This window comes from Neopsephotus bourkii, unplaced genomic scaffold (assembly GCF_033783945.1).
Source record: "Neopsephotus bourkii isolate Nb327-2 ecotype Australia unplaced genomic scaffold, CSIRO-AGI_Nbou_v1 NB_518, whole genome shotgun sequence".
Lineage (NCBI taxonomy): Eukaryota > Metazoa > Chordata > Aves > Psittaciformes > Psittacidae > Neopsephotus > Neopsephotus bourkii.
In genome coordinates this window covers 457,070-473,899 of record NW_026901019.1, presented here as the reverse complement: position 1 = coordinate 473,899, position 16,830 = coordinate 457,070, and the positions used below count along the sequence as shown (strand labels likewise).

Sequence of the window (16,830 nt, the reverse complement as noted above, 5' to 3'; positions counted from 1 at the left end):
AGTTAATTATTTGTAGGCGAAGCATTCTGCTATCAGCATTGATTTGCTGAAACAGTCATAGCAGCAACAATTTTATTCAGCATCACTGCATTACCTGACTATAAATAGGATGGGCAGAACCACAGAACAACACCTTGCCAATGCGGCTGCCTTTCATCCCTTCCAGGAAGGGGCAGCTATAGCCCAGCACACTGTGTAGCTATACTTTTGGTAAGCACCTCAGTCAGGTCTCATTCTCTCACATTTTTTATGTGTTTTTCTCTCCTTCCCTTTTCCTTTAAGCAGATTCAACAGTTATAAAAGTAAATCAACTATATATTATATGTATGAAAAGATTTCACAAGCTAGGTATCAGCATTTACACTTTATAGGTGGTATAAAGGAGGAAAAACACATTTAAGCAAGCGCTCATTGCACACCTTCTCAATGGAGCAGAGGGAGGTGACATGTTTTCTTGTGTCTCTGTAGGATTTATTTCTATTACCAGAGCATATAAGAGAAGAAAACTGCTGCTCCTAGTAATGACATTCAGCCTTCCAGGAAAAGGGACAAGCAGAGAGTAGGCCTGGGGAAGAAATCCTCAGCCTCCACCAACCAAAAACGAGAACTGGAGACAAAGCGGTATCATCGATTTTTCTCCCTTAGAAGTGTGACATGGGGAAGAGACTGCCTTGTAACCCAAAAATCTCAGCGTTTTTAATATTCTTCATCAACAGCTATGCAGTTCTTTACTTCCCTTGCTCTGGCCAAAGCATGCTTAGCTTGTGTTTAGCCAGCCACATGGTCAGGGAATCTTGTATCCCTTGTTCTTCCTTTCTGTTTTTGCTTCTTCTCCTATAATACAGCTGGCACGTCTAACAGAAAATGACAAATCAGGTCTTGAGAACACCCACCACAACTGCTCACAGAACAAACCACACAGCCACAACACAGAATCCAGGGTAAATTTCTGGACTTCTTACAGCAATCATACACTTCCTGATACATAACAAGAGAGCTATTTGACTTTAGAAGAAAAAAAAAAATTGGGGTCTTTTCTTTTTGGTATCCTTTGACAAATCCAAGGAGACAATTCTGTCACTGTGTGAAAATTACTAATTTGAATGTCAGTATGAATATGGAATTGAAGTCCAGATACCACTACAGCTGCATCACTGCATAATGGCTTAACACTGGCCTGCCATGCAGCCAAATGGCAGTGTTCTGTCGGGAGTAACCCAGAAAGACACTGCAGCCCACCTGTGTAACAACACAGAGCACGGAATATGCCAAAGGCTGTATCATACTTCGCTGTCTATGAGGTCCATAACACTAGCAGCTTCTCAATATTGCCAGATACCTTAGAAGGTCTCATTACTTGAGTTCTGGGTTGGAGGTACCTGTCTTTTTTTACACTAAACTTCCTCTTTAGCCACTTTCATAAATTATTTTTTCTCACGAGAAGCTTCACTAAATTCAATGAAGGAGAAAAGTATCCTCACATTAAATAGTTTTTCCATTGAGTTCAAATTGAGATTTTTCTTAAAGAGAAAAAAAAAAGATAACTGGGAACAGCAGGATTATTTTTTTTAATTGGGATTATTGGCTTTCAGGCAAAACATAACCATACTTCCATCCACTCAACCTCACAAAAGGAATTCCAGGCCTCTTGATGAAACTGACCTTAAGTAGATAACCTGGAAATGTGAAACTTGAAATGATTTTTTTCCACCTCCGATGCATCCTGGGAGATGCATTGAAAGATCATTCACGTGCTCACAGCTCAGAGTTTGATGAGGTAGCAAGATATCTAGAAGTTACTCAATGTGATTTGTTCTTCTGAATCTAGTTCCTATACTTCTGTAGAACAAGATGCTTTAGTTAGGAAGGAATTCAGTTACAGTCATCAGCTTTTTACAGGTTGTGCATTCACTATACAATGGCAGCAGAGCTTTATCAGTTAGCTCTGTAATGACCCAGGGAAGTTTCTTAGCTCAAGCACATTCCAAGTGAGTATATCTATATTGCTTGTGGGGTCAGTGTCATTTCAAGAACAGTTCAGCCACTTTCCTAGTGTGCAAAACTTAAACTAATGAACCATTAGAGCCCAAATTAGCTTCCCAAGCAACCTCATTTGGCAGCCTTGTTGTATACTTCCAGAACTAGGAATGCTATGTTGTAAGAACTACATTGAATAAGACTTACTGGCTATGTCTGTACTTGTAAATTAAAGAATGTCAGCACTTGGGACAACTTGCTCATCTAAATATTGTCGTAATGCCCCCGGTATAATTTCTGTGCAGGACAACTAGCACTCTTCCAAGCAACGCCCAGGCATGGCTTGGGAGTTGACATGTTCCAGGAGCAGTCTGCATGTACCAACTGTGCTTTGCAGGCTAACAGGATTTAACTTTAACAGCCAGATCAAACCAGAAGGATTGCTGGCACTGTACACATGCAGCAACTACAGCTCAGTTTTCACTCTGCCAGACACGAGATACTCCATCCAGCCATTGCTTCTGCACCATGCTCTGAAACAGGGTATGTCAGCACAGAGGCAGTGCTGACTGTGAGACTGCCATCTCTCCTGCTGCAGCCCTGTGCCCAGACTAAAAAGTTCTCAGAGCCTGGTATACGAACAAACTATTGGCTCTCAATAGTCAGACCAAATTTGGCAGGGTCAACAATAAGCTAGTGCTACCAAGATCAGCTGACACCAAGCTGGGGTACAGATGGGCTTCTCTGCACTGTTCTCTGCAGCATCTCTGGTAGCAACATACCTTATTAGCTCATTCACAATGCAAGATCCAAGTGGTCTCTGTGCATGCACTGGGGTTAGTCTTGATCTTACAGGCTTGCCTACCACCCAGAGCACCAGTGGCTGTACTGAAATAACTTAGCGACTCTGAGGGAGCCAGCCCTGGTCCATTAGGTTCAGCACTGAAGTATATCTAGCAGGAATTCTGGACACTTGATGCCTTTGACCTGTCAATCAAACAGATTTACCTAAAATATAAATAGGTTTTGAGTATTTATGTAATGTGTATTTTTATATACATATATATATGTAAGGATATACTGCCCATATATAAGAATTAAATGACAATTACATGATAAAATTTTAAAACATTTAAATTATAAAAACCCTGAACATCTTTCAATATGAACCTCATACAAGACAAACATTTTGTATATTTGTTTCAGCTTAAACTTGACAGCAAAAATAAAGCTGCAAAACAGAATTACAGACCATAAGTAGCTGGTCCAGCATTTTCATGAATATAATACCTATGTTACAATCCTCCTTAATGTATGCAGCTTTTACCTTTCTCTTGCTGTTTTTTTTTCCAGTCAGAGGAAAACTATTCTGATAAGTGTTTGGCATGATTAGGTGAAACCCAAAATACTTCTATGTGTCACTATGTTATTAGTGCATTACAAATGAGGTACAGGAACATACCAGATGTTCACCTACAAGAGCAGAATATCATTAGAAAGCAGAACACTGCAACTGCAAATTCTTTTGTTATTGTTGCTATGGGTGGAAAAAATCCCAACACTGAAGCAATTCCACACGATCTGACATCCCTGTTTGATTAGCATCATGTGCACATCCCTGCAGAACATTCACATCTTATCTGCACTCAAGTCTGTGCTCATTTTCTCAATGTGCTGTACAGCTGTTCCTTCTGTAAAGGATGATCCTGCCCTCTGCTTCTTCAGTCCACAGCAGTCATTAAGAAAAAAAATATCTTTGTTCCCTGGAAGACAGTAGGAACTATAGTTTATAATGGAGCCACTAAACCAAGCAGCATTATCCCTGGAGAGGTGAACAGCTGTGTAACAGCCCACCTTGTTGCAGTTTTTGTTTTACTTGCTTTGAAAGTCATTTACTGCAACACACTGAGAAACAGGAGATAAACACAGTTAACTCAGCCATTCTCCCATAGTACTCTGCTTCTTCTTGCTGGGTCTTTCTTTCATGTATTCTCTGTACTTCCTGGGTTCAATGTTTTCCTCTCTTTGCCTTTTTTTTTTTGTCTGTTTGTTTGTTTTTAATCATGCATCACTTGGCTCACTCATCCTTGCACCTCCAAGCCTTTGTTGTTTTCAGTCTTTAATGATGATCTTGTAGTTAAGAGCTCACCAAAGTGTAGATCATGCTGAAAATAAAAGAAGGACACAATATGAAAGTATCCTTTTGAAGCATACAGAGCACTTTGATTTTTATCACCCTTTACTGTCTGTTTCTCAGGTCTGACCATAATGTCCTGTGCTTTCCTTTGCATTCTAGCTCTCTAAAGCATCTTAATTGTGGTGTATTCAAGACAGATATCAAAAAGGACTCAAGAAATAACAAATTCATTATCGATATCCTACTGAACTACAAGCTGTGTTTGAGCTTATTAAAATGGAGTCTGATGTCTGAATTTGAACAGTGAAGAAACAAACCCATTTTACTTCACAACATCTGATCTTTAAAACTTCAACCAGCAACTCTCAGCAGGGAAAGCAAGGTTTCCCACAAAACTGCATTACTTTGTTTCCTTTGGAAAAAAATCCATTCAGTAGAAGAAACATAAAACGCATACCCAGCTGGAGTAAATCCATATATATTAAATGCAACTCTGAAAAGCAAAGACACCACAGTAAATTGCCATGGCTCCATTTTACTGCAATTCTAATTCTGACAATACCCAGGAAAGCACAGCAAAATTGAATGTAATTAATACTATTTTATTTAGCACCAGGCAGTGAATTTTGGAGTATGGTCACATTTTAGAATTAAAGAAGCAGCACTCAGAGGAAGCTACACAACAGTAGAATCCCAGCAGAAATGCCAGACCACACTGCACAGCTGACTTTGCAGTCTTTTAGCCAACACAAAAATGTGGGGTTAAAACACTTCTCTCTCCAGCTGTGCCTTGCCTCCTTGCCAGCACTACCAACAGAGTTTGTCTAGCATAACTGCCATGCTTTCCACTCTTGGCTCTGTGAAGAGGACTAGGGCACAGGTGCTCAGCCTAAATCCTCAAAGCTAAAGTCCTCCTCAGATTTTCATGCCCCATCCATCTTAATGTGAGTTAGGCACCTACTAGCTTCTGTGAGTCTGGGTCTTTCTGCTTTCTTTCTCTCATGTATGCAGACAGGCACTTCTACATGCACACGTGGATAGAAAACTTTGTTCTCAACAGTACTTAAAAGCAGTATTGAGAAACAAAAACCTGCAGCAATAACTCCTTGAGATATGGGGAAAAACAGAACAGATACTGGGCCAGTAATCAAAGGAGAAATAACATTTATCTTCTTCACTAGCGTACAAACTTGCCTTACAGAGGGATTGCTGCATGTGAGACTGGCTTGAAGAGGCAGTCTGTCCAAACGCATTATGGAAGAAGGAGCAGAACAAAGGCATCATAAAAACAACACCTGTGTTTAACGTTAACTTTTGTTTCAAATATTTCTACGGTGTAATTAGAGGGGAGGCTAAAAGCACAAGGATTCTGAAAAGGACTTACCTTAAATATGAACCTCACATATTCTTGCACTGAGCATTTATGACTGTGCACTAAGGACATCTAACAGCAGAAAAGGTCAGGAGACAACACACAACTGGAGTGCGTATCTTCAAGAATGTACTTAGATGAGGGATTTGGACAAGACATGTGCTTACCCTGTCATGAAAGGAAGCCTGCAGGAATGACTACAGTCATGGTGCACTCCACTTTCCTACCCACCATCTACCTATTACATTGAGCATCACTACACCAGCAGACGTAGTATTTTTCTTACGATTCTCTTGAATCATAAGAATGCTATCATTTTTATTTGATGTAATGCCATTATCAAAACATTTGCCACTTCACCCATCCTAAAAGGCTATGCAGAGGAGCAAAAATTCTTCCCTTGGGTTGACCCTGGGGCCTGGCTCAGCCCTTAGATAAACATTTTGTATTCTGTACTGAGGTGTCAGCAGATATAAGCACATGTGTAAGTGGGCATGTTTCCCTGAATCCAGATCAGAAGCAAGTTTTATAAGATTAAGAAAACGGGCCAATTGGCTCCAGTCATTCCTAAACACAATTCCACATGTCAAATGAAAAGCAGCTACCATTTCCTTAGTGAAATGACCAGACTTACCAGTACAGATAGTAGAAGAAGGAAAGGAGATAGAAGGCTAGCTTACACCAGGCCTCTTTTTGACAGTAACTCAAGGTATCTGCATTCATGACTGCAGGTGGATCATATGCCAGCTCTGAACTATCTGCTGGGCAACGAAAATACCTGAAAGAACAGAAGACATCTGAAATTACTATAATATTCTGTATTAAATACGTGCAAATATACACCCTCCTTATCACCCTCCCAGATGACAAGCATTTCCATGATATAGGAGGAATTTTCCTCTCTTCTTCAAGCCTCTATCTCCAGATGTTGTTAAAATCAGGACACTAGTCTAAGCAGACCGTTCTTACAGAACCAACCAATTCATGAATCTGGACTTTCTGTATTCTATTAATTCTTTAGATTGAAAAATTCCCCCTTCCTGTACAGTTATTTCTAGCTTACTCACTAATAATTTACATACTGTGAGTGATATGTGGCAGCTTATGATCACAGCATGGAAAGAAGATTACTGGGCTTTAACTGCACCTATACAATTGATTTCAGACATGATGAAAGCTGACAGTCTCAACCAACTGATAGGTAAGTTCCTTCAAGTCTGAAAAGGAAACAAGTCAATATGGAGTAATGCAAGAGCTGGCTGACTAATGTTTTCCACATGTAGGACTGCTTAAAAATTTATTATCCAAATAATCTTCATTGGAAAATGTTTTTCTTCTTAATAGGTGAGATTTCTAATTATTCTCAGCAATGACTGGATGTTTGAGAAAATCCTCACAGAAGAACTTTTTTGGCAAAGGAGCTTTTGTTTCTGCTACTTTGCAGTAAAAAGCAAAAGTGAATAAAAAAAAATCCTCAGCAAAGTTAATGAATTGCTTTAAGATCAGCGTAAGTCAGATGCAATATTGTTATTGCTATTGCTTTGAAATAGTAAACACTGAAGATTACTGGGATTGCTTATAAAGACAAACACATAGATAGAAAGATCTAAAATCCCAAAACAAGTGACTAGCATCAAATTTTGAAAGTAAATGTTCTCATAATAACTTCCTCTCAATATTAATCACATCCACTTACAATCTTTAGTAACATTACAAATTCTTTTACAGAGACTAACAGTGGAACCTTACTTTATTATCTTAACTGAGATGAAGATATTACACAGTATCTTCCCATGTGGGTTTTTTCTTTCCTGAAGATTACACAATGAACCTAAACCCATCTGTGGTTAAACCAGCAGAAGTTCCGGAATACCTATATAGACAAGCTATTATAGCAAAGCATATGGAGAATCATGGAAAGCAAAAAAGACAAGCGAAAGGTCCCTCCAAAGGTTGATACATTATTTAGAATCAGACCATTCTCACCTTGATCGTAAAATACAATTTAATTTGTTTTTAAAAGCTTTCTAAACCAATATTATTGTCACACTTTAGTCGTTAATACTTAGTAAAACAGCACCATAAAACATGATTATTTTTATTGCACCTAAGCAATAGAGAGAAAAGTACTCCTAGCTCCACTTAATTTAGCTTTCTGAGAACTGTACTGGCACTTTAACTTCTGAATAATACACTTTATCATACGGTGTTGTGCTAAGATTTTGCAGAAAATAGTGTAAAGAAGCTACTACTATTTAGTTCCTGGTTGGGATAATGGTTTTGCCAAAAGTTAGAGTTACAGAACTCTTCAAGCTACTTTGCAACTGGAGGTACTTGCTTCAATATGTATCTTTGTAACACAAAGAGAACTTGACAGACAAAAGTAATCCATGCTTCTACAAACACCGCAGAAATGAAAAACTAGTGAAGTCTCCAAGCTGACAACCACAAAAGCTGGTATTTTTTGGTTATCTTCAGAGGCAACAGAAGGCAGATCCTCCACTAGAATGCAGACGAAGATGCAGCAGCAGCTGACACTGCCTGTCCAGAAAATATTAAAGCTGCTCAACAGCAGGTCTTATGTGATCAACTCTGAAAGCTCTTTAATGAATATAAACACATAGCAGAGATCGAGAGCGAAAACACTCCCCACTTTTTCATGTGGGCAGGGCAAAGACAACAGCTCTTCAACTACTGCAATCCCTAGTGCAACAGCATGTAAGAGACTTCCCTTGCAGAACAGATACTCTTTACTGTACAACTTATTTTATGCTGAAAAAAAAAAAAAACAAAAAAAAGCACAAAGGTGCCAAAGAAAATGAGAAGCAAAATCCTGTCAATCTGCCAGTCTCTATTTCACAACTTCAACTGAAAGATTTCCTTGCTAGAGATGAATGAATAGATCCAAGATCTTTCAAATATGAACTGCCTTCTGTGTTCGGTACTTCAGTTCAGAAGTAAACACTTCCTATCTGCTAAGTACTTAGAGCCTCACCAAGTTCCAGTTTTAGATTCCAGCCTGATTTCCAAGTTTTCATTCAGCTGTGGCGAGTGCATTCGGACACACTTTGCAATATTCACCTAAGTTACCAACTAAACCCCATATTTATATTATGTGTTTTCTGTACCCATAGTAAGCATTCATGAAAAATATTTACTTTTTCTCTGTGAACATTTCAGCTGCTCATAGGCAAAAACTTCCAGGTAAAAGATATCCAGCCACACTCCTATCACTGCATGTCATAGTTCATACAACCTGCATGGGTGATGAGTTGGCAAATAAGGCTAACAAGAAGTCAGCATAAAAGATGTGCTTACCTCCAGAAGTGGTAAAAAAGCAAAGGAACATTTAACCCCAGTGTGAGCCACTCCTGAGCGCACAAAAACATTATGCAGAAAAGACTATGGATAGAGTACTCGGGCAACACCAGCTAAAAAGAAAGGAACAGAAATAAAAGCTGTTTGTTAGTAAAGCACCTCTTTTAATCAATTAAGCAGTTTTCCACAAAACAAACCACCTCTGCAAGTCGCCTGTCTGTCTGTCCCTAGACATGCCTCAGTTGACAGACAGCTTTGCTATGAGCAATGAGCACAAGATGCAGTACCAGGTTCTAAACATGGCTATACTCCATGAGCTGCTACCACTTACAGAAGCATTGTGAGAATAAAGCAATGTCTGTAAAAGGCTTCTTAGAGAACTAAGTTTCATTACTAAAATATTCTGAAAGGAAATAATAAAGTTATTACTGAAGCTTCACTTTTACACTGGAGCAGCATCCTCAGAAAAATGAAAGGCTGCTTCTATCACTTTAATGTGTTATATACACCCTATAGAGATAAAATCCATTACTAAATCAGCATTGCAAGCTATAACCTACTAAAACAGGAATCTCACTTCCTTAGTAAATCCATGGCTCCCCACACTACTTGTTTCAGACCCAGGGTGATTCTTTCTATTAAAAGAGAAAGTGAGTAGGCAGTTGGCAGAAGCAGAAATTTATGTGCTGTTGATTGAGTGTAGTTATTTCTAAAGGCATTTTGCCTTTTTTTTTTTTTTTTCTCCACTGTTTTCCTATTTCTTAGCTGGCTTTCTTCTCTTGTTTTATTCCAATGCCTTTTCTCAAAAACCTCTATTTCTTTTCTTTCAGCAGTACATATTTCTCAAAGCTGGACAATCCCATACACAGTTAATCTGCATCCCTTGCTGCATCTTGGAGCCACATCAACCAAAGTTAAATTACAAAAAGCATCTCAGTGTCTTCTCGGATGTCCATTCATTTTCATCTGGCAAGTAATTAAAGTGAGGCTTATTTTTTAAAACAATGTAAAACCTACTGTATGGCTACCCCTAATGCCTACCTACTCCCATACAGCTGTGTTGCAATGAGTTCCATCTTCTTGGTACTATAAGTCTTTCTACCTCACATGGAATGTATTTTTTCACCTTCATTTAACTTTACTACTTGAAGTATTTAACACATTTGGGTATCTCTATGTCTACACCTTCAACTTATACATTCTCAAAAGCTTATCTTATGTAGATGACAAATTGTAATACAATTACATCGTTCAGATTCCAGATGGTAGTTATTTATCACTGCTGGATTTTATTTTTTCTTTCATTTTTAGAATGTGATTTACAACATGACTATAACCTTTCCCCAAAGAATGATTCATCTTCATCACAAACTGCAGACAAGAAAGATCTTCATGATGTACATCTACCCATTAAACATCACAACACTTAAAAGCATGTTACATTAATTATCACATATTTGATTTCTGATTCCAACACAATCCACAAAGTTAGCAGGAACACAAGCCTGGTGCCTGATCAGTGGGCTGGCTGGTAATAACAGGGAAGGAAACCCATGGTGAAAATTTATGCAGAGATTAAAAACCAAACCAAATCAAAAGATCTGCTGTGAAGCCAAAAAGGAAACAAAGAACAAAGGAAGCCGTAGACTCTCAGAAACAGACTCACTTCCCAGTCACAGTTTCTGGTATAAATTAAATCTACATATGCTTTGACAGAACAATAAATGAGTCACTTATGTCTCTTCACCCTTTTCTTTGAGGGATATTTTCCTATGGATGTAAACAAAGAAAGGATCAGTGCTGATCACAGTTTCTGAAGAGAATATGCAAAGTTGCAAAGGAAGCCCAGCCTTCAAAGCCAATTACTGCTTATACTCAGGTGACTTACCTAAGAGACCAAATCTAAAAGGAGAGAGAATTTAAAATATGAACTGTAGAACAGCATTAACAGCAAGGATTGTGAAGAAAATTAAACTGAATAACTAAACTGAAAAATAATGCTGCCTCAGTTCTTGGCTGTAAGATCCGTCTTGCAGTTTGATACAGTGTCCTTTCAGCAATGGAAACTTTTGATCAACTTTAACACACAAAGGATTTGGCTCCTGGAGAGAAGGAAGCTGGCTCAGAAACAACCAACACTCAATCCTTGTTCCCACTGAGGTAATCAACAGCAATAGCGATTTCTGAGATAGAGATAGCTGTGCAGTAGGAATTCAACCAAAGTCTTTAATTCATTCCTGGAAGAGCATACAAATATGCCAGATGGTAAACATGTTGAGCTGTAACCAGTATACTTCCATTTTGAACCAGGAACACTCTGATTCAGATAACAACCTTTGCTTTCTGACAAGATGAAACCTTGAGATGGTTAGAGAACATGGCATTGGAGGAAAAACTGGCAAAGCAGCACAGTTCTTAAGGGCTGCAACTTGGTCACTTTGAGTCCCAATCTAAGGAGTGGCATTACAAATTTATCACCAGAAACTCTGCTGGTTGACACTTACCTGTGGAAAAAATACAGGAAAGCCTGAAAAGGAAAGTCATCTTCTAGACGAAAAGGCTGCTAATCAGAAACACCTTTTGCTATAAGCAAGGGAAAGAAACCACCATACATTTCTAAGTTTTGCTTTGATTTGTACAGTTAAATAAATAGCCATATCAGTAAATACTGAAAATCCTCATTCACAATCCATCAATAGCATTTAAAATGTAAAATCTTAGGTAGATAACATACTTGTATCATTGCCATCTCCCTTTAAATACTCAATACATCCTCATATGAAGCAGCACACACACACATGCCTGTGTAGGCAGATTCTTCCTCCCTAATTCCAAAGAAAATAAAGTAGGCTTTGCTGTGCATAGACATCAAGGTTCAGCTGAAGTAAAGAATGGAAAAAGGAACACTGAAGCTAAGCACCTGTCAGCAGCTTCTTTACATTTATAGGAATACAAAGACCTCTGTAGATTGCAACTGCAGGCAGCCATCTCTTGGGAAGCTCAGTCCTAAATCATTTTATTCAGCTTCCTATTTCCTAAATATATTCTGTTGGTCTTACACAAAAGATAAATCCATCTTTTTCTGACAGTACTTTTCCTCCTTATTCTGTTTATTACAGACGGATACATCCTTCTCAAATCTGATTTTGCTTTTACAGAACATTGTATCATTTTTACATGGAGTGACTCTTACACCTTGGCCAATGAAAAGGGCATGTAACATAACTCATAGAAACTAAAACTGGGAAAGTATCATAGCAGGAATAGTAATCTCCCTTCACCACTGCTATTAAATTCTCATGCTTAGAGAATAAATCTGCAAGTGAACCAAATGGTTTTCCCAGTCACTGTTAAGCCACTGCAATATCAAGGTCTCTAGCAATTTGCTTACTGTGCTAATCGAGTGCAGCACAGTAATTCTCACAGAATTGTTGGTTTTCCCCCAAAAGACTCCGAGTCTACATCATTCTCTATCTCTGCATGTTAGCCTCCACACTGTAATCACAGATTCAGCACCATACACAGAAATTGCTAGCCATTAGACACTCTACCCTTGCCAGGGTTTCAGAGAGTTTTCATTACACTGTTAGAGGCAGAGACAACTTTCCATCTCAATGCTTGCCTTCTCCTCCCACAGACAGCAGGAAACAAAGCTGAAGAGAAATAGAGGTTGATTCTCCTTCACCAAGAGCTCAAGTGAGATACCCAAGTCAAAACCAAGTCACCTTGCAAACACATGAGCCCTTTCCCATCCACCTAAAAGCAACAAGAAACTGAAAACACCATGCATGCATCGATTCAATCCAGGGCCCAAAGTTAGGCCTGACCTAAGGGCATGCTGCTTTGTTGCATTGGTTAATGCTACTGCATTACCCAATTAAAGGATTGGCTCACCCATTAAAGGATGGCTGTGGCATGTCACTATGATTCTCACTTTGCTGCTTTTCCACCATATCCCTCACTACAGCTGACATGTAAAATTGGCCCTCATTGATAGAAGGGAACGAGAGGATGGAAATGACCTTAACGTTTTCAAAACTCAATGGTTACTTTAACTACACTTTAAAGACCATCCTAATAGAGCCTGACAGAGCTAACTTAGGTCACTGGGGGAGTATCAACTGCTGAATTAAAGACATTGTGAGACCAAAGGAAGACATTTAATGACTCTGAAATTCTCCTAATTGAACAACACAGACCACAAAAGTCAGAGTAGTGCAAAAAAGTGAAAAAAGTAAAAACACACAGAAAAATAGCAGCCGTATGTGCGTTATCCCAGAGTGTGCATGCATGTATAAAGTACCTACACAGAAACAACTCATACCTGTTTGCTCCTGCTGTTGCACAATCTAAAGAAATAGGTGTTTAATTTAAATAGACCATATATCTTAACATTTGCAACAGTTTTTAACATACTGCTGCATCGATAAATAGAAGACATTAAATTTACTGTTGAAACACAGGAAGGCTTTCCACTTACATTCCTTGTGTATCTTTCTAATCTTTAAATTATTTGAATTACTTGACTTCCAAAACTTCTGAGAGGCTGCCCTAGAGCCCAATACAAAGCTGTCACAGTAAATACATTAAGGTTTTCAGTTCAAATTTTCAAGTTCAGTTTCTTTAAATTCTCCTGTCAAAATCCACTCTTGCTTGTGCCCCTGCATGCTGTCCTCTAGTTACTTATAGCAATCACTCAGAAATTCAGTTGCGTAGTTAAAATTGTTGTAACACAAACCGCTACCCAAAGCATTTTAAGTAATTCAAAACCATGTTATGCAAACCTTTGTAAGTATTTAGCAGTTTGCTATGTGTATGGTATGCAACTAGCTGAAAGAAAACGTCTGGAAATGCATTCCAGATCATCAAAAGAAAAACCCGCAGCTGGAGCACTCGAAGTTCACATGAACAGCTCTACATTTTATCTAGGGAAGAGTAATGGCAAGACTCTTCAGACATATGCAAGACTCAATGTTACAGACCAAACGCATACCGAAAAGTAAAAGAAAGGACGTAACATGTATGTTTTCCACCCTGGACAACAACAAAGCAAAGCAGCACAAAGCCAATGCTTTGTAAAGGTAATTCCATTATTCTAATGAACCACTAGAATTTCTTTAAACAGTGTTAAATGGATGTGAACATAAGTCACTCCACAGCACAGATACTAGACAATGAAATAAAACAGAGAGAACCTAATTATTATTCCCACAAAGCACCCGATATCCGCCTGGAACACAGAACCGGATCTAATATTAAAATACAGTATTTCTGGGTGCTTTTGCTATCTCAGCTACTAAACACAACTATATTTAGGCCTATTGTTTCACTTCTCATTGTCTCATTTTTGTCTTCCGCAACATGGGGATAAATATATTCAGAAGCTACAGATTCCACTGGAGCTAGTTTATGACTAGGATATTTAAGCTTTGTCATAGGACAAGTAGTAACTTTAACAAGAGTCGGAGGAAGATCAGGTCTTTATGGGACACTCATCAAGAGTATCTATAAATATTTCTGTACTGCAGAGACTATCGGAGGTCATACGAGCCAACAGGTAAAGAGACTGTGAAACTTAAAAAAGGCTTCTCCACTATAAAACCTGCAGGGCACCAGTACAATTCAGAAGATGCCCTGTCCTTGGAAGGCACATCATCAAGGCAGATGTGTTCTGATCTTACAAGTGTTCCTCCTCTGCAAACTGTTCTTTTCCACTCAGCAGGGACCAGGAGACAGCTTCACAACCTTTTTGTTTTTTGATGTTAATTCAGAACCAGCAACAGAAGCTGGGTTAGCAACCCTGGAGTGAGAACTTCTCTAATTTTCACAACACTGACAGGAAAAAGGGTAACAAATGCTTTTTTATCCTACCCCAACTAGTGTGTTTCAAACACAACCAGCCAGGATGCCCTGCAGCTGGGTTATTCCAAGAACTCATGCCATCTTTGTCTGCTCATCCAAAACTGGTGAGAATGACAATTAGCACCACAGCAGTTCATTAGAATATAGGAATCCAGCCCCTCATTTCATAGGCAGGTCTATGAATGCAGAATCTCAGTAAACATAAAAAGAAATTCATCTGGCCCTCAGGCCTTCTCCCGAGGGTCTGCCTAAAACTGACAGCTTCATAAATGCTGAAAACTAAGTGTTCACTGAAGCACTGTTTCCATACCTGGCATGTAAAGACTGTTAGTCTGAGGAAGCAGATTTGGCATAGTGCAGGCATGGTAAAGACAATCCCTGCCCTGCTATTCTAACAGCTTTTTTGAAAACATCAGCACCTAAATGCAAGGTAGGACGTTTAACTCCCAGCAGAAACAATTTTCATCCGTTTAACAGGTATGATGCAAAATCATTGTACTCTATTTTTAGGTATTATATGGCTTTTTGTAATTGCATAGTGGTTTTATAGGGTTTGTTCCTGACTTAAATCCACAATGAACATTCTGCCAAGTACAACACTGACATTTGATTTAACCCCTATTTCTTTGGTTTTATTAAAATATAAATATTTACTTTATTGCATACCAAATTAGAACAAATATAGTGCATTACCAAGTCAAATTTTGCCAATATCTTCAACACAGCTCTGAGGAACAGATGCATAAATTACATTACCCAAAGCAGCTGAGAAGTACACTGCTCTCAGGAGTACATTCCAGGCAACAGTTACTCATGTACATTTTTGCTGCATCTTCAGCCTTATTCTGCTGCTACTTGTGATATTCTGATACTTTAAGGACATATGTTTACATATCCTCCGGAACAGTACTGGAAGAAGCTGAATTGTAAAGCAGGAGGTCATCTATTACAGGGTGATACTCTGTTTGCCACTTTAACTATTGAATAAACATTTAAGAGATGAGATTAACAGCAAAATACAGTTGGTTAACCTGAAATAGTTTTATACATAAATATTTTCATGAGTAATAGTATTATGAATAACCATATGTATCTCCATTCAAAGGATATTTCAATTGCCACCAGACAGTGCATCAGCAAATATAACTTCCTCCCTGGAGTAAAAGGCAGGTAAGGACCAAACTATGGCTGAGTCTTAAGTGTGAACTTACTCTTGCAATAGCTTTGTAACTCTTCCCCTTATGAACTACCCCTGCTTTGAACACTAGTGCAGGCACAGCAGGATATAACTTTTCATTCTCCTTAGGTAAGCACACAGACATTCTCAGGTAATGACTGCTAAAAATACCAGTTGTTATGTTCTAACTTTTGAAAAGTGCTGAATTCGGGAACTTGTAAATTTGACTAAAATTAGTGCTGGCACAATGCACATCATAAAAGGAATGTCAGTAGTGAATGGATTGTCTGCCAGAAATATTCTACTTCCTCTAAATTCTGAAGTCCTATCTTGAGTACTTTCTTTCCAGATATGATAGTCTATACAAGGAAAGGACAAAAAAAGGACAAAAGGGATTATGTTGGTTATTTTTATTGCAATAGTAGTACTTTTCTAGTAAATATGAACTCAATATATTCACAGTAAAATAAGAAGTGTGAAGAAGAGATGTACTACCTCCAGTGAAGCAACATTTATGGGATTGATTGTGCAGAAACTGTGAATACTGCTGGCTCTTTGGTCCCAGTTCCACTGTCAGTTCTACAAAACAGCTACTGTGCCAAGTTCTACTCTTTGTGATGAAATGAAAATTATGTGGGTACCCAAGAGACTAATTGAACAGGGCACACCCCCATTTTATCCCATTCCACACTTCATAGATAATAAATGCAACAAAAGAGTAGGCAGAAAAAACAGGAAAGGAAAGAGAAGCTTTTAGACACTGTACTGAGTTTCCTATTGGAGTGCCAAAAAAAAAGGAAAAATGCAGCTTGGCAACAACGGCACAGAAGGCCTATGTTTTGTCCATACTGCAAATTAATTGCAAGATTCAGGGGAAATTATTATGTCCCTCATGTTTCCAGATGCAAACAAAACCTCTACATAGTGTGATTCACTATTAGTTAAACTCCATCCTCTTTCAGGCAGAAAACAATTAAACCAACACAG

At 38.5% G+C, this 16,830-nt stretch overlaps 1 protein-coding gene across 3 annotated transcripts in view; it reads right to left on the bottom strand.

Moving 5' to 3' along the window:
• The window catches only part of CNIH3 (cornichon family AMPA receptor auxiliary protein 3), a 60,236-nt gene that overhangs the window by 13,124 nt on the left and 30,282 nt on the right, over positions 1-16,830 (bottom strand). The window contains exons 4-7 of one of the 3 annotated variants that reach the window (XR_009725015.1): positions 8,805-8,917; positions 6,121-6,264; positions 3,832-4,142; positions 1,708-3,740 (exon numbers count right to left, since the gene is read on the bottom strand). Coding sequence is in view for 1 of the 3 variants with exons in the window: in XM_061350472.1 (XP_061206456.1) it covers positions 4,115-4,142; positions 6,121-6,264; positions 8,805-8,917 (285 nt within the window). In the remaining 2 variants the exon portion in view is untranslated. Of the gene's footprint in view, positions 1-1,707; positions 4,143-6,120; positions 6,265-8,804; positions 8,918-16,830 lie in introns of those variants that run through there. The other 2 variants (XR_009725014.1, XM_061350472.1) reach the window with 2 other exon arrangements.